The sequence below is a fragment of the Lactuca sativa genome, chromosome 5 (assembly GCF_002870075.4).
Source record: "Lactuca sativa cultivar Salinas chromosome 5, Lsat_Salinas_v11, whole genome shotgun sequence".
In the NCBI taxonomy this organism is placed as follows: Eukaryota; Viridiplantae; Streptophyta; class Magnoliopsida; order Asterales; family Asteraceae; genus Lactuca; species Lactuca sativa.
In genome coordinates this window covers 254289464-254312922 of record NC_056627.2, presented here as the reverse complement: position 1 = coordinate 254312922, position 23459 = coordinate 254289464, and the positions used below count along the sequence as shown (strand labels likewise).

General features: G+C 36.7%; 2 protein-coding genes across 2 annotated transcripts; both read right to left on the bottom strand.

Annotated features, from left to right (window-relative positions):
- Positions 1–12314: 12314 nt before the first annotated feature.
- On the bottom strand, positions 12315–14937 carry LOC111913256 (2-oxoglutarate-dependent dioxygenase 19). The gene is made up of 4 exons (XM_023908973.3): positions 14536–14937; positions 14201–14436; positions 12939–13269; positions 12315–12685 (listed from the first exon to the last, which is right to left on the bottom strand). The coding sequence occupies exons 1-4, from the start codon at positions 14782–14784 to the stop codon at positions 12440–12442; spliced, it is 1062 nt and encodes a 353-aa protein (XP_023764741.1). The 5' UTR covers positions 14785–14937; the 3' UTR covers positions 12315–12439.
- Positions 14938–14971: 34 nt separating this feature from the next.
- Positions 14972–16561, bottom strand: LOC111913257 (RING-H2 finger protein ATL54). Its single transcript, XM_023908974.3, has one exon. It carries the CDS (start codon positions 16322–16324, stop codon positions 15263–15265), a length of 1062 nt encoding a protein of 353 aa, XP_023764742.1. The 5' UTR covers positions 16325–16561; the 3' UTR covers positions 14972–15262.
- Positions 16562–23459: the final 6898 nt, after the last annotated feature.

The window sequence follows — 23459 nt, the reverse complement described above, 5'->3', positions numbered from 1 at the left end:
GGAACTGCATGTTAGTATGGATTCAGATGTTGGATAGAATGGCCTGATTAGGTTATGCTCTGGCTTGGACAACTCGATGCTCGAATGCTGCTTGCTTTGTGCTTTCAGAGACCTCCATTAATATTAGCTAACTATTAAGAAAATATGTTAGGTTACATGTTGCAGGTATTAGATAATTTTAGAAGGTTAGGTTTAAATTTATTGTGCAACTCTTGTTTAGGTCCAATCATTGTACTGTGAGACCTTGTAGTCGAAGAATTTTATATTGTCTGTGGCATGTAATTGTATTTGTAAGGTAGTTAGAAGGTATTAGAGGGAGTCTCTTCTATAGCTGATGATGGAGAGGGGTGTGACGGGAACCCTAGGAAAGCCTAGGAGGAATGTTTCAATGTGCTGGGTGTGAGCATTTTCAGAAGAGAAATCCTAGAAGGAGAATCTAGGAAGGTTAGCAGTGTGTCCTCGATTGAGGGCGAGTGTTCGTGATTAGATCAGACGGATTTGGACATGAGTAGTTACTTAGAGGACCCAATATGGTTTTTGGGGAAAATCTGGATAGATATGGAAGGTAGTATTGGGCCCGTACTACCGAAAGCATAGGATTTGTACTCGACTCGAGGACAATTTGGGGGATTCTAAGGAATTGGTTAAGGGAAGATGGCATGGTTCGGCACCATGATTCATTGTAGTGTGTTTTTGTCTTTATCAGTTTATCAGTTATGTTTGTTCATGCTAACGATGGTCTGGTGATTGTTTGGGCTTTAGTGGCCTTGTCAGTTTGGGTTTGAATGATGTAGACCTAGGTGAGTTAGTTAATTATGAGGTCTTGAGGGCCTTTCTCCTGGAAGTGCTAGTTGAGTCATGGGACTCAAGAAGGAAGCGATTATGATGATCTGTTTGATTAATGTAGCCATGGGCTAAGTGATTGGCAGACAGATTGGGATGCGACTATCATTGATAGGGGTTATATACTTCAAGCTTTCTGCATTCAAAGGAAAGAGAGAGCAGACATGTGATTTTAAGAGTTGGGATGTAGTCCTGACATGAGTCTAGCAGATTGTGGTTTTCTTTGTCGACAGGTATGTAAGTGTAGGAATGCACAAAAGGATTTTTATGGTATGGTTGCCTTGAGATAAGATTAGGGGTCTGATTTCTTTGAATTTAGTTAGGTCAGACACTAGTTCATTGTTTCAGGTGATCAAAGGATGTGAATCGGGAGCGGCGTCTTTTTTTGTCTCTGATGTATCCTAACTAAGAGAATGATGCTTCTTATATTTATGAGTAATGCTTGTGAATAATGCTTTGTTGGGGAATTATTGGCGAGGGGTGTGGTAGTCCATTTGTTTCTATATAAAGAATCAGAGCTATGAATAGACCGTCATAATTGTTACATGGGCATCTGCAAGGGATTCTTGATGTTGTAGGTGGTTATGATTGGATGGTTTCCGAGGTCTCCATTTGAGATTCGAGATATCTTTGAGTCGTTTGGTCTTCATCTAGAGGAGCATATTGCATTGTGTTATAAATTATGAGATTCATGTAGGGTATGTATTTGGTTGAGTTGGTTTGAGTATTGATTTGTTGCAACATCAGTTGGTGGTAGTTCAAACCCTAAGTTGGGGAGAACTAAGTATTCTGCTTGGAGGATCATCGATCTATTAGAGTACCTGGTTTCAAAAGGATGGGTCATAGGGATCTATGGTATGTAGATAAGAGGCTTTGGTTCAGGATTTGGTCAAGACATGGATGCATAGCAAGTTGCCATCAGATGTGTGTGTCCAGGAATGAAAGAGTCATCTTCACGACAAGAAGTTGTGGATAATGAGCTCATTGTAGACAGTGGATTCCTTTTGGGAACTCCAATGATTATGTCATGAGGCATTTCGGTCACTCAGGTTGAGTATCGGTTGTTGAGGGATTTGTCAACTCGTTGCATAAATTGCTATCTATAATCTAGGTTGGGCCGTTATTGATCGGTAAATCAATTTTAGAGTTTCGTATGTTTAGTTTTGCATGGTTTTTTTAGTGGTGTATTGGGTCATTGCATTAATTGTCAATGCATTCTCGATCGTTGGTCATTTTGGTCATTGTCAATAGCAGAGGTTCTTCGAAAGTTTCGAGCTATATCAGTTGGAGTTCAATGGATGCGTCAACCTATCGTCAATTTATGTATGTTTTATATTTTTGGTTTCTGATTATGTTACCCTTAATTGTTGGTTGGGGAATTATTGTTCACAGCAAGCTCGAGTTTGGCAGATGTCTTTGGTTAGTTGAAGTTCGGATGTTGGAGCAGCATTGTATAGTTTTCCAGGTGTGAATTTGATATACATAGAATCTAATTTTGGCATGTTGTGTCGGTATGATTTGTAGTGGGATTGATTCAACTAAAGTTTTGACATCATTTCCAGATCACCTTGGATGTCTTCTCGAGCTTGTTACATATTGGTGGAATCTGTTCAGTTTCAATCAAGGTGTGGGATCTGGTTTTGGTCGTTCATGAGGATGTTTCTGATAATGGATGAGGATCATCATTTCATTAGATCTATTGGCACTTCACCCTTTGGGTAAGGTTGCGAGGATGAAGGAATGCAGTAGATCTAGGGATGGTTGTGTTCCCCATTGAGCATGTATATCGTGGTATTTCATCTAATATGGTTATGAGGAGGTGTTTATGGACTGAGTAAGATAGCATGAGAACATTTGGTCCAAATTCATTGGTATGGTTCTAAATTGGTTAGTAGTCATTGAGCTGGAGCAAGAGTACAACCGCTTATCTCTTTTGTTGGTTGTGCACGACCATGTTTTCGTCTGATTTTGCGTTGGTAGAAGCCTGTGTTATGCAAGGAATTATGTGTTAAAGAAGGGTTTGGTTAGTAATATGTTTAGATAGTGATTGAGAGGGGTGTTGATTGGGTTCCTGCAAGTTGGTGGGTTGATGGTTAAGTACCTTTAGGCCCCTGTAGTGCTGGTCGTGATTCTTCAGGTCAATGGTGGAATGATGACAAGATCGGCTTAGTACCGTGAGCTTATCATTCTAGTGGTTAGATGGTGTCATGATGTGTCATGAACTAGGATTCGCATGACTCACATTGGTGGGACCCAATAGTCATTTCATTGAGACTTATGGGTCTCAAATTATTAGCTTTATTGTCATGGTTGGGTGTTAGTGTATTTATTTTAGAGTTGGGAGACTAAATGACCAACTGGTTTGGATCATGTGTGCAGCTAGAGTTAGCTGGGAATATTAGTGGTGCATTGGAAGTCTCTTGCTACATGGTTGTATTATAAAACCCATTTATTGGCGGGCTGTTTATTAGGAATTTGGATACCAATGTTGGGTATTGGTTCTAAACTTCGGGTCATGAAGTTCGAGTTAAAAGGCCCAAATAATTTATCAGGTGGATGTAGACCTGAGTTTATGTGGAATTTGGATGCAACATGAGATTATTGGATTAACCATCATTATGCTCGTGGGGGCAGTGGATTGGTGATGTGATAATTTCATTTTATTTACTTCTTTTTATAGTTTATTTTAGCATATTTCATTCATAATTTAGTTAATTTCCATGCATATTTTCCTTTTAGTTATTTTATGACCATTACGGGTACTTTCTAGTTTCGTGAGCATAATTGCAGCTTTAAAGGAGACTAGAGGTGCAGGATCTTCGGGAGGCAATTGGATTTATAGAACAATAAAGATTTTTAGGCTTAATACTTAGTGGAGGTGATACATAAAATGGGCTTTAGATGGATGGAGCATTGAAGAAGATTATCTCTTAATTAAACGAAGATTGAAGAATTTTTCAAGCGTGCGAGAATTAATGATCGGGCGATTTCTAGAGCTTTGGAGGATTTGGAAAAAGAAAATTGGGCTCAAATTGAAGAAAAACTAGCTAAAAGCTGATCGGACAAAAACTAGGCTAGTGGATTAAGTAGTGCAGGCACAAAAAATGAAAAACGCCCACGTGAGTTCCTGTAAGGGCAAATTCGTGATTTTATTTTTGGCTTCTATTTGAGGAAGTTTGGTGGGATTATTTTGGGAGACTTGCACATCCGATTTTGGAGCACTATCTCTGGAGTTTTTGAAACTTTGAAGGCCAAGAACACTTGAAGAACATCATCTTTTCATCTCTAAATCTTACTTTATGTTTGGTACATTTTACTTTAGCTTTAGTTTCTTGAGTTTAGCCATGCTAGGCTAAAAAAACTTGGTTAACTTTGGTGAAATCCTTTGAATGTTGAAGACTCCATGAACTTGTTCTTGAATCTTTCTGGGAAAGTTTTGTGTTTTAACATCTTATCACTACATGTATGTTTTTATTCCTGAGTTTAAATGTGTTTGTGGTGATTAGTTGGCTGATTTTTTGATTAAGTAAAGGATCCTCAAATTAGCAAGCAACAAATGATTTTTGTGTTAGTTTTGCTTCACACAATCATAAAAACATTTTCTCCAACATGGTAGTGAAATCATTTGACTTCTCTTGGATTTGGTGACTTTTTGGTTCTTAATGCTAGTTGACTTTCACTAATTACATGCTTAATGGAAATTATGACTTTCACTAAGGAAATTCTTATGAGTTTCTCTAACCATTTTAACAACTAAGAAAATTCTGGGTAACAAGTATTGCACCATTGGATTCTAATGATATGTTCACCAAATGTTCAAGTGAGGAAACCTTAAGTCAACCATCTTTCTCTTATTGATTTTACATCAAACCCTTATTTTATTAATTGTCTATTTAAATATTAGTTTATTTCAAGTATTTCAAAAGACCAAAACCCCCATTTTTACTTTTATTGTCATTTTACAAGTATTTTTACAAAGAGATTTTCATAGAGTTAAACCAATCTTCGTGGATTCGACTCATTTACCACTATACACTATTTTAGTGTAAAATATTTAGGTTTATTAATTTTTTTGGCCTCGACAACCACCATGATGACTTATCAGGAATTCAACTGTATATTTAAGGTTTTGGGGACAATTTTTGGATTTTGGGTTTGTTAAAATTCATGATCGATATATTCTAAGTATTCCTTCTGCATGGTTTAGTGGTGTTCCTAGTGAGGAATTAGAGGCGGGTACATCAAATGAATGAACAACAGTCTTAGGGAATAATTTTTGGGGTTTTAAATTGATGGGTTTCAACCTTTAAGAAGTTTCCAGCTTTGAGTGGTTGACATTGTGATTTGAGGTCTTCCAGTTAGGAAGAGTAAGGTAATTGTTTCAGTTCTCAAACAGAGCAATTGGGTTTCTTTCATTGACTGAGGGTAGAGTGTTAAGGTTCATTCTTTCAGAGGAATGAGTGTTTTATGCTACAATGGGGTTTAGACGGCAGGATTGGAGGACAGTCGTCTGTTTGGGATGAATCTTCAGTCTTAAACATAATTTAGGAAGTGCGGGCAAGATCGATTAGGATGGCAGAAGATGTAGTAAGGAATGATTTCGATGAGGAAAATCTAATTTAAGTGGGGGAGAGTTGTAACACCCTGTTTTAAGTCGTTTCTTAATTCGGGGTCGTGACCCACAGATCGGTTGTTATAAGGCTTCGAGCTCGGGGAAAGAGAGGTTTATACCCATTTGGATGTGGGTAATATAGATTTGGTGATCAAAAAGTTCGACCGGTTTGTGATTTGGAGCACAAGGGTATATTGGTAAAGTAATGTTTCAAACCTTTTATTCAATTTAAGGATTTCAGTTCGATGTGTTTTAAGTCAAAAGTAAATAGATACGGCTGTAGATCTACTCAACACCTTTATGTGGATATAAGGATCGTCGAAAACGGAGTTGAAACGAAAAAGTTATGCCCGTTTGAAGTTATGAGGATTTTGGGCTAAGTCGGGAATGTTGGGCGTACAAGGAATGTACGTTGGGCGTTCATGGTTAGTTGATCGCGAAGGTTCCTTCAGGAACGCTGGGCATTCCATATGAACGTTGGGCGTTTGCGACCTATACTTAAACCCTAATGTTGGGTCTTGGACCCTATTTAAGGCCTTAACTTATTTCCAAACCTCCTTACCTTCACCCTCCACCCTCTTAAGCTGTTTCCTTGAAACCCTAGCCTCACATAAAAGATTATTGAGCTTTTGAGTGATTTTGGCGGGTTTTTGGTGCATTTGGAAGAAAAATAACTCATTGGAGAAGAGTTGGATTGCTTAGATGTAACATCCCAAAAATTTAGATAAAATTTTCATTTTTAAATTCATTCCAATCATATGGTAATCATGTCAAAACAGTCGAGAGTATATCATAGTAAAATATTATCAGAGTACAAAATCCCAAAATCACACGATGCGGAAAAACATAGGTGGATGCAGTGCGATTAGGCCAGGTCCTTACCCTTCAAGCTGGAAGTACCTGAAACATAAACTGAAAACCCACTACTACAAAAATACCCTTTTATGACATGAATTGTGTGTCATAAAATGCATAGATGACATGCAAATGCGTGTCAAGGAAGACCCTGTCATAAAGAAAGACGACATGCTTTTGCGCGTCATAAATTTACGACCTACATTTGCGAAACACGTTTACAACATGCAATGTGTGTCAAGAAAGGTCCTGTCATAAAGCCCCTTTCATAAATGAATATGACACACATTGCATATCATTAAATCCCCTTTCATAAATGAATATGACACACATTTGTGTGTCATAAACTTCAACAGCCATTTACAATACGCATTTACTACACACATTTAAGAATAATAAGAAAACAATTCATTTCATACGATAAATGTATTAACATTTAAACTGAATCACATTCAATAATCTCATTATACAAAAATATAATGTATACAAATAATATCTCTAAACTTGACCTGAAAGTATAATCAATAACTAATGGAACATTAGAAGGTATTAAGATACATGAATAAACTTTCACCAAATTAAGAAGCACCATCATATCATCCTCAAACATGATCTGTGTGAAAACATGACCAGAATTGTCAACCATCTTGAAAAAAACCCACAAATTATGAGAAAAAATGACCAAAAAACTTATACTAACCAAGTGTTGTCTTCTATATTGATGTTAAACCACTTGATCATACCAATTGATTTAAAAACACACATAAATCTTTAAAAAACACATTTTACAGACAATGAGGGTATACCCTTCTTTTTAGGCCAATTAATTAGATTTATATATCATATGGCCCAATTGAAAATGAAAATCATGTTTGGCCTCATTTATGTTTTTGTACTTCATAATGATTATGTTTTTGTACTTCAGAATGAGTACATGATATGAATCTTGAGAATAGTAACATTAATTCACTTCATTTCTTAAGAGTCTAGAAGTAAACTCATCTCATACTTAAGAATAATGTTTGGCCTCATTTATGTTTTTGTACTTCATAAGAGTATGTTCTTAATGTGAAAAGTGAAACTTACACAATTAAGATCACAATATGAAAAAAAGTAGAGAGTAAGTAAAATGGTTAATCTAAGAAAAAGTGAAGAAAATTTTCAACACATTTATCTCCCCTTAGTATTTTTCATAGTATTGTTATCTTTTTTTCCACTTAGATTTCATAAGAATTATGACTTTTTTTCAATTTTCTTATATATAAAAACACAAAAGATAATAACATTATATGCATTTCTATAAAAGGCACTTAGTAATCTATTTATCTATCTTACAAAATGCCACTAAAAATATTGAACTGTCAATTAACTTTTACTTTATGGACTCTAAATCCAAGGTTTTTCCACCACAAAAATGAAAATTCAACAAAGGAAAAAGTACTACAATTTTGTAACATTTCATCTAGCCTCTGTACATTCGTTTTCAGACATAATCTGATAACCAAATTCCACATTCCATAACAAAGCAATAACCATATTATCTTCTCAGTAGTTTAGAGTGCAGAATCATCATGCCTACAGATTGAGAAAAAAGAGTTTGTTGTAATCCGGGAAGGATTTGTGGCTGTAAGGAAGTCTTACAATAAGGAGGAGAGAACAATGGAGACAGAGTGGATTTTGGAAGCTTAATCACTTTCAACCTACACATAAAAAACCTGCGATTATTTCATGGATTATTTATCTTCTTTAAAGGATGATAGAGATAGGAAGAAGATACGTGTATGGGAACGAAATGGATGAGGAGAGAGAAGCGGTGGTGGGTCATGGATTGTCATCTTCAAATTGTGAAATGGTTCCCTATGTTGTTTCATTAGACGTAACAGTGTTGATGTCGATGTTATCATATGCACTCCAAACTCTTGGAGCTGATGGGGTTCGATGTTGGTGGTGGTGACTTAGGGCTTGCAAAGAGAAATGAGAGAGAGTGAAGAGGTAGAGGAAGACATGATGCTTCAAAAGGATTGAATACCTCACAATTCTATTAGGGTTCTTTGGTAGAGGATTTTAGAAGGAGTTTTTCGGGATTTCATTTCCCCCAAAGGCTGCTAAAGAAACAGAGAACACACCTTACTAAAAAATATAAAACAACATCTTTACACGACATGCTTTTTATGATAGGTTCCCTCCATGTTTTTTTTTGTTGGACACTAATTTTAGGGCACGCAAAAATGCGTGTGCTCTATCCTTCAAATTTTAGAAAACTGGCATTATTTTTAAGACACGCAGAAAATGTGCATCTTAAATCAATGTGTGTCATTGTTTGCGTGTCATTAAAGGGTTGTTTCTAGTAGTGACCGTAAGCACAAAGCTTAGTGAGTTCCCCTAAAATACCCCACACCATACATATAACAATCAAAAACATATTGGGTCTATTTCACCCCCCTTCACTATTTTTCAACCGGTATTGGGTCTATTTCACCCCCTTTTGTATCTTTCAACCGGTATCGGGTGTATTTTACCCCCTTCGATATCTTTCAACTGGTATCGGGTCTATTTCACCCCTACCACTACACATATAATCACAACAATAAAAGTCACAGAGACATCAAGCAGGTACAGGCACAACAGGTAGTTGTCGTGAAGATAATCATCATACTACAAACACAATCTAGTGGGTCATTCTTGGTGCCTACGACCCACAACTACGGTGAAGAAAACTGACCTCAGACTGAAGATATCAAATCACACTTAAGCTACTGACTCTCTAAATCCTCTCACTCTAAATCACAAGTAATAAAACCATAATTAAAAATTAGGTAAATAATCTAACCCGATAGTCTAAACCTTGAAAAGGCTGCTTAACCCTTGCCTTATTAGGCCTAACCTACCAAGGCCCAAATACCATTAGCCCCAAGCCCAGAAGATAGTCTATATCCAAAATGGGCCTAAGATCAAGAAGGCCATTATCGAAAAGCTTGTAGCCCAATAAAGGCCGAAGTCCCTAAGTCCAATGGCCTGAGGCTTAAAAATCCCAAATCCTTTTTGGTGAGTACGCTCAACGTACCACCAGTACGCCTAACGTACTCACAAACCATGCATCGTCAGGATATCAGGAGTGTACGCGCAACGTACATCTAGGTATGTCCGACGTACACTGCAGCTAGCCAAAATATCATTTCAAGGTCTTAATCAGTTAAGACCAAACGTCCAATTTTAGATCTAAGCTTATTAGAGCGTATTAAGCTATAAAGTTGCAAACTTCATGCTTTTGCATGTCTTAAAAGGGTCAAATTTTGGACTTTGTCACACTAACTTCATGAAACAACCTTTAACCTTTGGATGGTTGAACTTAATCCATCAAGACACCATTTTTATGCTCAAGGGACATCAGAAGCACTAGGATCTAACATTATTTTCTTTTGGAGTAGCTTATACTCTTAAGAACCACCTTAAGGACCATAAAATGAAGAACATAAGCCCTAAACTAAAACTAACACATGGAGTCATCAAGGTGGGAGCTTTTTACCTCCAATAAGCGAGAAATGGTAAGAAACCTCTAAATCTACAAGCTCTTTCTTGTCCAATGCTTCTCCACAAATCTTTTTCTTCTTCACTAAGAACCATACACACAAAACACACACACAAGCTCAATATTTTGGGAAAATGGATTAGGGTTTCGATATATGGCTCAAAAGGAAAAGGAGGCTGATAAGGTGAAAGAGGTGAAGGAATTAATGTTTTTAAATAGGGTGCAAAACCTAAAAATTAGGGTTTACCCCTGGCTCACATACGCCATGAGTACACATGGGTACACTCATCGTACGTAAGGGACACCCCGTCATACAACCACTAGAGTATGCATGACGTACCATGTGTATGCCTATCGTACTCGAGCCCAAGGATCCAAATGTAGGAAATAGTGGCTAAGAGATTTACCTGACAAATCGGGTGTTACATTAGAGCTTGTGGATCCTAGATTAGTTTTTCTTGATCTATCTTTTGAAGGTAAAAAGTCTCAAACTTGATGGTTCATTTGTTAGATCTTGCTTGTGAGTGGGATTTTGTGCTTTTTGGTCCCATGAGTTGATTCTTGAGAGTATATGATACTCCGTAAGTTTTGGGTTGCTTATTTTGATGTTTTAAAGGTCCCTTGTTCATAAAGTTTTTATCTTGATGGTTATGGACCAACCATGCATGGGTTGTTGATCTCTTGGCCAAGCTAGTAGACTCTATTTGGATTTTGGGTTTCTTGGAGCCATGCAAAGGCATCAAGTTGATGACTTTATTGATTAATACACCCATCTGAATTATATATGAGCCTTAGGTGTAAAGTCTTAAAGTATTAAGCACTTTTAAGCAAGTCCTTGGTCATTTTGTTATGTTAAGAAGCTTAGGTTTGGTGTTGGGCACTATTAAGTCATGCTAGGTCATAAATTCAGGAACTTTATGACTCTAGAAATTCATTACGCTTGAACTTGAGGATTTGGTATTTTGGTCTTAAAAGAATAAGACCTAAAAATGTAGTTAAGGTTTAAGTACTGTACGCCGGGCGTATAGAGGTGGTACGTAGGGCATACGCACCGAGGTGCCTTAATGGGCCTTTTGGGGCCATGGAACTTTTGGGGTTTTGGGTCATGAGTTGTTGGGTCAGATGTGAGAAGGGTAAAATAGTCTTTTACCTATTGATATGATAGAGTATGAATTGGACTTTGGACTATGGAAATTTCCTTAATTATTGATTAGGTATAATTTGGATGTGTTCAGTGTGAAAGTCGGGAAGTAGCACCAAGTGTGATTTTTTATCTTCAGACTGAGGTGGGTTTCCTTCACTATACTTGTGGGTCGAAGGCACCAATGCCGACCCACTAGGTTATGTTTGTAGGATGATATTTGTTTTCGTGACAATTTCTTGTTATGCATGTATATGCTTATCTCTGTGACTCTTACTGTTATGATTATATGCTAGTTGTAGGGGGTAAAATAGACCCGATACCGGTTGAAAGAGACCGAAGGGGTTGAAATATACCCAATACCGATTGAAAGAAATCGAAGGGGTTGAAATATACCAAGTACCGGTTGAAAGAGACCAAAGAGGGTGAAATAGACCCAGTACCGGTTGAAAGAGACCGAAGGGGTTGAAATATACCCAATATCGGTTGAAAGAGACCGAATGAGGCGAAATAGACCCAATTCTATTTTGCTGCTATGTATGTATGGTGTGAGGTATTTTGGGGAAACTAACTAAGTTTTGTGTTTACGGTTTTCAGTTTATGTTTCAGGTACTTCTAGCTCAAAAGGGAAGTGTTCGGCTTGATTGCACTGCAAACGCCCATGTGTTCCACATTATGTGATTTTGAGGTTTTGTACTCTGATGTTATTCCACTACGATACACTTTCGGTTGTTTTGACACGTTTGTTAGATGTTTTGAAATGAATTAAAAATAAATTTCATCTGAAATTTTGGAATGTTACAAAAGGACAAGTATAGTTCCAACTACATAAAGAAGGAAACTATAGTGTCGACTATAAATAAAAGATAGGCCAACTCACCATCAAAGAAGCAAAGGAAACACATGATGACGTTTTAGGTACCTTATTTATCAAGTCATTACGCGCACATACACGGACGGATCTACTATGGTGTCAGTAGTGTCACCAGCAACACCTAGTTTCCGGAAGCAGTGTGAAAATTTCGAATGTGTTTTTCTTTATTCTACCATAAAAAATATCACCGACAACACCTATTACATACCGACAATACCTTCTACGGAATCCTATGTTCAACCATGCGGGCATATATTATTACTCTTTTATATCACATGAAGTTAGAAATAATTTGCCATGCCTTTATTGTCGTTAGATGGTGCCTATACTATACAAATTGCAAATGGAGATTTTGTTACAGTACGCCATATTGTTTAAAGATTATGTCTTGAAAATTTATGAAAATGCCAGTTGAGGGGTTGATGGCGTCATCTTGTATTTAGTTGAGGGTCCATCTAGCTAGTATTTAAAAACCTTGACCTAAGCATATATATACATAACTCATACACAAAAATCAACAATGCAATACTAGATGAACATTAATATGACACAAGATATCACACAAGATCGCATATACATTTTTCCTCATACCCGCACCCGGTCCAAACAAGTTTTTCCAACAATTTGGTTGCCTTGTTGCATTTCTAGATACTCCTTATATTTCATCGGAACAAACGATGCGGGACACCTTTCTTCATCCACCAACTCATAAGCCGGCCTCACCACCGTATCCAACGACGGCCCATTCGCTACAACTACCGATATCCTCGTGGCCACATTATTTACAATCGCACGATGCTCCACACTCTTGTACTTCCCATTACTAAAAATCTGCAAACAAAAAACACACATAAGAGACATGACATGATATGATAGGTTTTGTTGTGTGTGGCATACATTGGATCAACATGAAGATCAATTTCAATAGAAATTTTTTTTAGGCCCACCCAATAAGGTTAAGATATATACTAGCTCTCAGTCTCTCAGTTGCGCAAAAGATATGAATGCGCTTCCTAGTCCTCATCATCACAAATAACCCTAGAAAGTATGTTCAGTCGTTTGTACCAAAGACAATGTTATGTACCTCAAGGTGGTCGGCAGTATTGACAAGAAACGAGCCTGGAAAGGTGTCATTCACATTGACCCATTTGCCATTATGTTTGATTTGAAGCCCGCCTACACCATTGTTGATGAGGAGCGTCAAGAGGCCATGATCCGAATGAGGGGGCAACCCTATTGCAAGCTCAGGCTGTGGGCAAGGGGGGTAAAGATTTACAACAAATATTTGTAAACCGGATTCCAATTTCATAGTTTTTTCTATGCAAGATTGGTCGAGTCCTAAGCTCATTGATATCCCGTTAAGTAACCCTCTTACTACTTCTCTGGTTCTTTTGGAGTACTCCAACATAATCTCACTGCAACACATATTGACGCCTTTGATTTTCATTTTCAAACTTATAAACTGAAATTCAAACTTGATAAGGAATTTTTTAAGATCCAGAACTAACAACTTTTTTATGTTGGTATTTCATGATTTAATGATTTAAATCCATTGCATATGTCAATTACTTCTAGCGAACCTCAAGAATTCATATCATATTTAATATACCTGATCTCAAAAAGTAGGTGATGTTTCTTTTGAACTTTAAGTTATATAATAATGTTTCCTTTTTTACTTAATGAAAAGTCAGGGAAACGAGTCCCCACAAAATGCTACCCACATTTATATTTTTCTTTGAAGAAAGTGTCCACATATTTTTTTAAATAAGTTATCTTTTAAAACAATTTTAAACATCTCTTAAAAGAAAAGAAACATCACCTACTTTTTGAGGTCAGGTATATTAAACATCTAGTTGTACATCTATAATCAAGGAGAAAACAATTTTCTTTTCTTCAAGAATACAATTACAAAGAAAAAGGTATCAACCTTTAGACTCCAACCCACAACCAAAAATACTTGACATGTATCAATTGGTGGGGTCCCCCTTTTAGATTTTTGCAATTATATCATAGAACTTTTCCCTCAAAAGCAAAATGGTAATCAATTCGTATATTTTGTCCTCTTTACAAATTTTGTGGCTCCACTATTACCCAAAGTCAATTGGTTTCTAAAGCAGCCTAATACAAATCGCTTGAGTGTAGTTTATTGACCAAAAATAGATAACCAAACACACACAATCTTGATAAGAATTGGTTGGCAATGAAAGCAACCCTTTTGTTTTTTTCCCATTGTAAGGACCATATTTACTCGAAGAGGTTGTTCAATAAAAGCGTTTGACCTTATGTCAATTGTCCAAAATACCCTTTCAATAACCTTTGTACAAGAATATGAACACTGAAACTTACCTGAAACCTACAGGTTTGTTGGGAGAGTGAAATTCCGGGTGTACAATAACTTTCAGAAAATCCCTCCAGCAAAAAACCTTATCTTTCTTAGAATTAAAGCTTGTTCCATATCTAATTGGATCAAGAACATCCTTTTCTTCAAAATCTTTCTTCTCTTCATCTGTCAAATTGAAAAATTCATTTGATTTTTCAACAACCATGTTCATCAAATCTTCGGGAACCCCATGATTAATCACCTAAACAATTCAAAATCATTAAAAACAGATTAAAATTACTCTGCATGCAGCCATAGTTGAAGTGACCAAATTCACGATTTATAACAACTTAACAAGTACCTGAAAAAAGCCCCAATCTTTGCATGCGTCACCTAGCTCCTGGATAACTTGCAAACGTAAGGAAGGATCAGGGGACGTGAGTAGGGAAAAATCAATGGTGGGGATTGAATCTTGAGAGTTTGAAACAGGGGATTCATTAGGGTTTGTGGTGTAGGTGTAGATTGATGGGATTGTGTTGAGATCACGTGATTCTGATAATCTTTTAACAAAGTTCATCTTGAAATGAACAACACGAGTTATATAAAACATAAACTAGCATATTTATACACATATAAAGGCCATACATACGAAAATATCATGACGAAGGTTTGCCACATGTGATGATTATCTTCACATAAACCATATGTCATGTCTTTAGAAAGCAACAAGCTTTTATCTTGTCATCATCAGAGAGAAAAGCCAAAATTGAATCGAGAAACTGATAATTGTCATAGTATATGAAAGCAAGTAGAATCCAATAATTACTTGATAACAGCAAAACTGTGCATTTATGATTTTGTGTTTCTCGTTTCTTGAAAGAAATCAAGATTATACAACCATCCTTTTTGTAGGATTTTTAAATGAAAAAAAAAAGTAAAAGAAAAGCGCCCATGAAGACTCTCATCCAGAAATCGATATCAGAAACTTGAAGAAATTAGGGTTCTTTGTCCTGCTGGTATGAGTTTAGGAATCCTGAAATCAGGGCTGATTTGAAGATCATTTGATCTTCCGTTTGATGAACTACCCTCTAATTTTCTTCCGTGGAGCGATTGTTTGCTGTTTGTTCGACTTTAATCAATCCGAATCCCAAATCACCATTGACGGATTGAATTTGAACTTCATGGCGATCGGAGTAATAATTATTACGTACATCAGAACTAATCCTACAGGCTGCATAATCATCCAAAGAAACTGACCTTCTCATGATCAAGAAATCACTAGTTCCACTTCCACCGATCATTTCTCCTTTTTCTTCTTCATCTACAACCCCGGTTCTCAATTCAGAACTCTCACGATCTACTTCACTTTGTCTTTCTTCTCCATTAACTTCTTCTGGAATCGAAATCGCCAATTGGGTTTCTTCGGTGCGACCCGAATCACCCAAGTTTTGGTCCGAAGAAGAAGTTGGTGTGTTCTTCACAATTCCGGCTCGACACAAAGGGCAATTTGTGTGTGATCTGAGCCATGTATCAATACAAGATATGTGGAAAGCATGATTACATTTGGGTAATAATCTAAGCGTCTCATCTTCTTGAAATTCGCTCAAACAAACAGAGCAATTCGTATCTTCGATGAGGCCGTCGGTTTTACTGTATTTCACGACAGTAATAGCACTGATCACGGATGGTTGAAGACCAATAGTTCTGATGTACCATATAGGGTGATCAAGTACATCGTGATCAAGAAATTCACCATGGGTTTCTTGATTCTCCGGTGATGGCGGCGGCGAGCGGCGGCGTCTTGACCGATACCAGACGGTGTAGAATTTGTAGAGGGTGTAAAGAAGGAACAGAGAGAAGGTGACAACAAGAATTACAAGGGAGATCTTGAGGGGGAGACTAAGTGGTGAGTGGTGGTGTTTTGGGGGTGATGTACTGAGGATAAAACCGCCGGTGGGCAACGGCGGTGGCGATTGTGGTGGCGGAGATGAGTCACTGATGTTACACAAGTACGGACAGATGGAAGCGCATTTGGCTACACAACCGCCGGTAGGGTTTTGTAGTGAATCACAGTGGATTGAGCAGATTTCGGCTTCGGTGGCGTTGGCTGGTTCTTCCAGTATTTCCCGGTGGAAATTGTAAGCCGCCATGGGAGAAAGATCAAAATCGTGGTGGCGTTGCAGAATGAAGATGGGGAGAAGATGCTCATTCGGTTCGATAAATTTGCATGAGAAAATTGGTTGTGATTCTTCAGACTTTCAGGGATTGGATTTGATCTAAATCATTCTTTACAAACAATTTACGTGTAATATAGATTTGCCGATGGTTTCAAGATAAATTATTCGAAAGTCAACATTCAAAAACCTCACACATTTATGTTTGAATTAAAATAGATTTTGTATTAGCCAATATTAACAACTCCTACACCATTAATAAATATAAAATTTAATTCACAATAATTTATTCTCATGCCTTGGACAAAAGATTATATTAGTTTTCTGTATAGATTTACAATATATTCATATTTTTTTATGTATAATAAAAATTAATATTTTTTCAAGATTAATTAAAAAAATATATTTAAAGGGTAGGTGCTTGATTAAAAACGGAAAACACATATGAAGTTAGTTGAACAAGATCCTTTTGACTTTTTCGTTTTAATAAAGTATTAAAAGCATATGATAAGGGATTTGACTAGGCAACGTGATGCAACCTATTTTATCTTACATATAAAATCCTTATATTATAAAAATTATTGAAACTGCAATGATTTTTGGGACTTCTTTTAAAAGTCTCAAAATTTCATTAAAAAACACTCACATTCATCATAACATGTACAATTACAACTCAAAGCAACAAGACTAAAAGAAAACAACATGTATTACTATCATAAGTATTTGAAATCTAACATTAACATTGAATTCACTATACGAGATATTGCTTACAACTCATATTCCTATAATCCTATATATTTTGCATTAGTGATGTTAATATTGTCGATTCATTTTAAGTAATTAAAATTATATAAATGTCAAAAGTTTAAAATATAGCCTGATACAAGTCACGTACATGTATACACATGCGAGATTGGGATGGTTGTCAGATCAGATGCCCCCACTCAATTTTGGACAATGTCCGATATTTGATATTAAACAAAAATATGTCTTCTTAAGTTTACAGTTTAGTACACTGTACACACAACACACTTCATTTATAATTATGTTATTTCAATGTATAATTTGAGAAGAAAATTACAGAAATCCCGTCCCGAAACCCCATGGGGACCGGGTTAGTAAATTATACATATATTTACATATATAAATTATATAGATATAATAAATAATAACATGATTTTGAGGTTTCAAAATTCAACAAAAACATATTTTTAAGTTGCTAGTATAATGTTTTTAAGATGTCATAACTTTTTTATTTTTAATATGTAAAATTATGTTATAAAAATTATTTGTTACCTAAAAAATAATTTTTTTAGCCCAAACAACAACTTCTTTTAGCCCAAAAAAAAACCGTCCAAAATCAATCGGGGGCGGGGGTAATGAGGGAGATTTGGGGGTGGGGACGAGGGTAGGATGGTTGGACATTTCGGGGACGGGGGAGGGGGATGCACTCTCCGTCCCAAAATTCAACAAAATTCAACAAAAACATATTTTTAAGTTGCTAGTATAATGTTTTTAAGATGTCATAATTTTTTATTTTTAACATGTAAAATTCTGCTATAAATAATTATTTGTTACCTAAAAAATAATTTTTTTTAGTCCAAACAACAACTTCTCTTAGACCAAAAAAAACCGTCCAAAATCAATCGGGGGCGGGGGCGGGAGTAATGAGAGGGATTTGGGGGCGGGGACGGGGACGGGGGTAGGATGGTTGGCCATTTCGGGGGCGGGGGCAGGGGAAGCACTCCCCGTCCCGTTTGCCACCGTTGACATCCCTAGATTTAATTTGAAAGAAACAGAAAGAGATATCATGTAAGAAAATGGATGACATTTCGGGACAGGAGTCTGATGGGTTCAATAGGAAGGACAAAGGGAGGTGGATAGGGCCTACACATATTAAAAAATTTCTTTTAATAACTCAAAAATAAACAAAAGACTAAACTGCACAAATGGTACTTGTGGTTTGCTCAAAATTGTCACTTTGGTCCAAAAAGGTTTGGACTAGCACCACAGGTCCAAAGTTTTTATTTTGTTGCGAGTTTGATCCAGTTTGCTTTGAACTTTTTATTAATGACGATTTTGCCCTTACCTTTTTTTTTACTTTTTTTATTTATTTAAAAACATTTTAGAATTTTCGTAACTAAAAATAAAACAAAAAAGAAATATTACCCGTATCCCTACCCCACCCTCCCCTACTTTTTCTCATCCCACTACCAGTTATGCTATCACCACCACCACCACCACTGTCAGTCACCACCACCACCACTAACAGTCACCACCACCACCGCTACCACCACCGTTGGTCACTAACAACCGTCATTGCCACCTCCGGTCACCACCAAAGCCATAATAACATAATTTTTCCATATCTGAATACCAAAACAATCATATAATTCCATATCTATAATTTCAAATTAAAACTCAATAACTACCACCACTATCTAATGAATCCAAACATATTTTTCTAGATCTAAAAACTCAAACATTACATTTTCCTTATCTGTAACCTCAAAATCAAGAACAATCGTTGTAAAACCATATGTGGATGCCATTTTCTTCCTCCAAGAAACCCTTGTTTCAGCGTAGATGCGCCTTCTTTTGCTATGGTGGTTGTCTGACGAGAAGAAGAGAAAAGAAGGAGATGGAGAATGGCTCTAGGGCGGAGAAGACGTGCAAAACCTGATCGTCGTTGAAGTTGGCTTCAGCCTTCAGTAGGTCCGATCTGAAAACCCCAATAAGCATCGTCGTCTTCACGCCTCGACGGTGGCTTCGTCTGGAAACACGAGCCACAAACACCGCCTATGTTTCTCTCTCCTTCTCCGTCGAGTCTCATATATCTCAGATCCTTCTTCTTCTTTGATGAAAAACCTATGTGTGTTGGATTAGTGTCTAAGCCCGTAACTATATTTGGTATGTACTTGACCCGATTGTGCATGGTCGCTTTGGGTTGCCTTCACCTAGGGGTGTCAATTTATGACACGACACGACAAAAATACACGACACGAAATGAAATCGGGACAAAATAAAAATTCAAATTCGTTTTTGTGTCGTGTTCGTGTCAAGTATAAAAAACATGATGTCTAGTCGTGTCGTGTTTGTGTTTACAAATCCACACGAAAGTGACACGATTGAGCATGTGTTTGTCATGTTTGTCATTTTTATTGTGTTATATATATGATTAAATATGAATTAAATAAAATAATAGTTATGTAATATTATCTTTGTTGTGTTGTGTCGTGTCGTGTTGTCGTTTTTTAATGGTTCGTTTTCGTGTTAGTGAAAAAAAACACGACATCGTGTCGTGTCGTGTTCGTGTTACAAAAAACCTTGTTGTGTCGTGGCGTTTCAGACAAAAACACGACACGACGACCCGATTTGACAGACCTACCTTCACCAAAGCAACTTGATAGGATGAATTATGGAGAGAGAGGATTAATTATGATTTATTAATATATTATGAGAATAATATATTAAAGGAGAAATCATATTGTTGTATTAATATTTGTCAAGAATTAATAAGAATTAATTTTGTGGCTAAAAGACATTAGTTAAATAAAGGGGACTAGTACTGTCAATTGTGTGATAGTTGGTGTAACACCCGTGTTTCTAGGCTAAGAATTAATTTAGTGGTGTAATAGTTAAGGTCAACACTTATAACCTACTTTTTAATAATAAATAGAAATTATTTGAATATTATGTGATTTTATATGCCTTATATTTATTTATAAGATATAATAAGTTAATAATAAAAATAAGCGTCAAAAATAAAATAATAGATAGGTCCAATATCTATGAAGAAAGTTGTAGTGGTCGGGACAAGGATTCCGGAGATATAAAGAACGCCGAAATCCGAGTTATAACGAAGAAGATATGACCTGTCGAAGTTTCGCGTCAAAACCGGCACGACACTGGGAAACGTAAAAATTTAGTTTATGATAAACTACTTTTTATCCTTAGGTGTCTAAATGAAAGTTTTATAGTACGTCTCCACCTACGCGTGGATATAAAGAACATCAAAAACGGAGTTCGTATGCAAAAGTTATTACCTTCCGAAGATACAGCTGTCTAAGAGCATGACACGTGTCAGAAACCCTAAATTGACTGGACTCACAACGTGAGCCTCTTTTCTCACGATGTGAGGAGTCAAAAAGTCACATTTCGAAGCTAGAAGTCTACGGGAACGATAACTCACAAGCTCACGACGTGAGTAATGAATTCTCACGACGTGAGGAGTCAAACAGACACTATTCAAGCCTAGAACGCAGATGTCGAAGCTACGAGGTGATTCATCCATGGCTCACGACGTGAGCAATGACTTCTCACGACGTGAATGGGCCGAAATCAGCCTATAAATAGCAAGTTCGATCTCATTCACTTCTTACACCAAATCTTCCTTCCTTCTCTCTCTCTCTCTCTCTCTCTCTCTCTCTCGTTTTCTGAAGCTGTTCCGCGTCCCGAACCCGACGATCACGAGCCGTTGACCTTTTTAGATTCTATCTGCTCCCGCTACTAAAGTGAGTGCATATTTATTTTCATCTTACACATAGATATGAAGTATTTTATATAAATTACATGCTATGTGTGTATATTGTCTGTATACTTGTTATCTATGTTAGACGAACACTATTATACATGTTTTAAATGATTTAAACTATATATGTATTTTATATCTACAAATATGTTGGGGGTAAAACATGGGTAGATGAAATAGTTGGTGTGTGATGAAATAAAATGATGAGAGGCCTCGATGTTGTTGTTGATCCAGTCATCTAGCAGAGTATAGATGACAACCACAGACTATTCTAGACAGTCAAGTGGAACGCTAGCAGGCCCGCAACCTGTAGGTGTTTGTGAATGATGTGTTCACTGGTGTACTCTATCCCCCTAATGGTTGCCTTACAGATAATTATTGTTGAGGAAACCCCTTAGCAATAGTGTCCATCCCGATGATAATCCTTAGGCTAGATCCCTTACAATAGGTGTTTTAGGGACGTAAAGTGAGGATAACAGGAATGGATAATCGGGTTATTGTTGGTTGATGAAATTAATAAACTTATTTATTGTGGGTTGAAAACCATATGTGCTCACCAGGCTCCCAAGCCTGACCCACTCTGTCACAACTAGCATTTTTAGCTAGGAAATTCTATCCTCATATAAACATCATCCATTGTAAAAGCATGTACTCTAAGTGAATACAATACTCTATCCTCGTTCAAGATACACCTCATATGTTCAACTAAGGGTTGGAAACCTTAGCAATCCCGGTCCAAGTTCCTTATGAACTAAAATTCTCCTATTGGGCCTAGAAGCCCTAAGTGGGCTCTAAATAGACCACATTCATAAAACTTTAGTATTTGGGCCATGTGGACCTAAAATAATCCATCTTATCTCTAATGAGCCTTGTTGGGCCATAAAAGACTTCATTTGCCCCAATGGGCCGAATTTTTTTTTTGTGCTTTATAATTTCGAGTAAGGACCAAGATAAGGCCCAAACTCCTCCATGATTACTCCATTTCGGCCCAAATGAAGAAAGAAGGGAATTAATGAGCAATGGACACATCACATTTACATGGTGGACTTCAATGCAAATTAACCATTAGGTAATATCCAAATCTCATACATCTAGGTAACCATCACATCCTCTCTCCCCCTCTCTTCTTATTTTCGGCCAACACATCTTCTCACCACCTCATTCTCTCAAAAATCTTTCAAGAAAACCCTCTCAACCATCAAGAACACCCTCCTTTCCTTCCATTCAAAATTTCGAAGATCTAGGGTGTTTTCAAGAGGATTCTTCACCAAAATCATCATTTTTGGTAAGTTTTTCATTAGATCTATGATTTCACTCCTTGATCTACTCAAAAATCTCCTCTTACACCATACTTTCGTGAATCATACTCTTATAGCACCATAGAGCTCGAAAATCATCTCCATAACACATCTAGGGTCGAGATCTCTTCACTTCTTCATCAAAACCGACTTCCAAACCCCAAGGTGAGCTTCATACCCCCTATTTTCTGTTTTTATGAGTTTTTTTTTGGGGGGGGGGGGAATACAAGTGAAAGTGTAGATCTATATGTGTTTGTATGCCTTGTATGATTTCCATGCTTATATGTATGCATTTGTGTGTTATAATGTGGGATCTAGCCATAAAACCCCTCAAAACCAAGATATAACTTATGTTTTATGATTTTAGCTTCAAATATATTTCTACATACAAAGTGTTTCAAGAAAGATAGCTAAATGGTTTAGTAACAATTTTCTTTAAGCTAAAAACACAAATTTTGGGCCAAAAATGTGAAAAATACAAAATTAAGGGCCCAAATTGACATTTCACAGATTCTGATGGATGAAGTGTGCCAAAACAGTTTCCATAAAACTATTTCTGGAATTATACTCAATTAGAGGATTAAAAACATGAATTTCAAGCTTAATGGGCTAAAAATGAAAATTTCGGCCCAATGAGGCCCATTATGCGAATTTTTCTGTTTTGGAGGGCCAAAACTGTGATTTTCTGTAAAACAGTGGACCATAAGTGATCCAAGTCCTTTTCAAAGGTTTAAAATGCTTTTTAAATTTAAAAAGGACCAAAGTTGCAAAAATTTTCCAAATTGGGCCAAAATTGTCAAAGTTGCGAAAAGAAGGGATTAAAACCGAGAAAACTGCTTTTTCAGGGACTTAAACTGTTTTCTATGAAAAATATGCTGAAAAATATTAATTTCAATAATTTTTGGTGTTAAAATGTCAAGAAAATTCATTTAAGGACCAAACCGGGAAGTATTTAATAAAAAGGGTTGAAAATGTAAATTTTACAAACAATGAGGGGCTGAAAACAGAAATATTTCAAGGCTAATTCAATATATACAATTTGATCAAATAATGGCACCGCGACTATCGACGAAATACAATACATTACAATACCAAAAGTCGTTGTTAAACGAATTGGCTCGGTCTCGAGCCAATAGAAATCTACAACTACTAACACTATGACACTACGATTCATACAAGTAACGTTTGGTAATACATATACATACGAGTGTGCACAGACGTCTACGCACCATCTTTGGGCCCCAAAAGTGTAAAATCTTGTTCGTTGAGCCTAGCTAGCCCA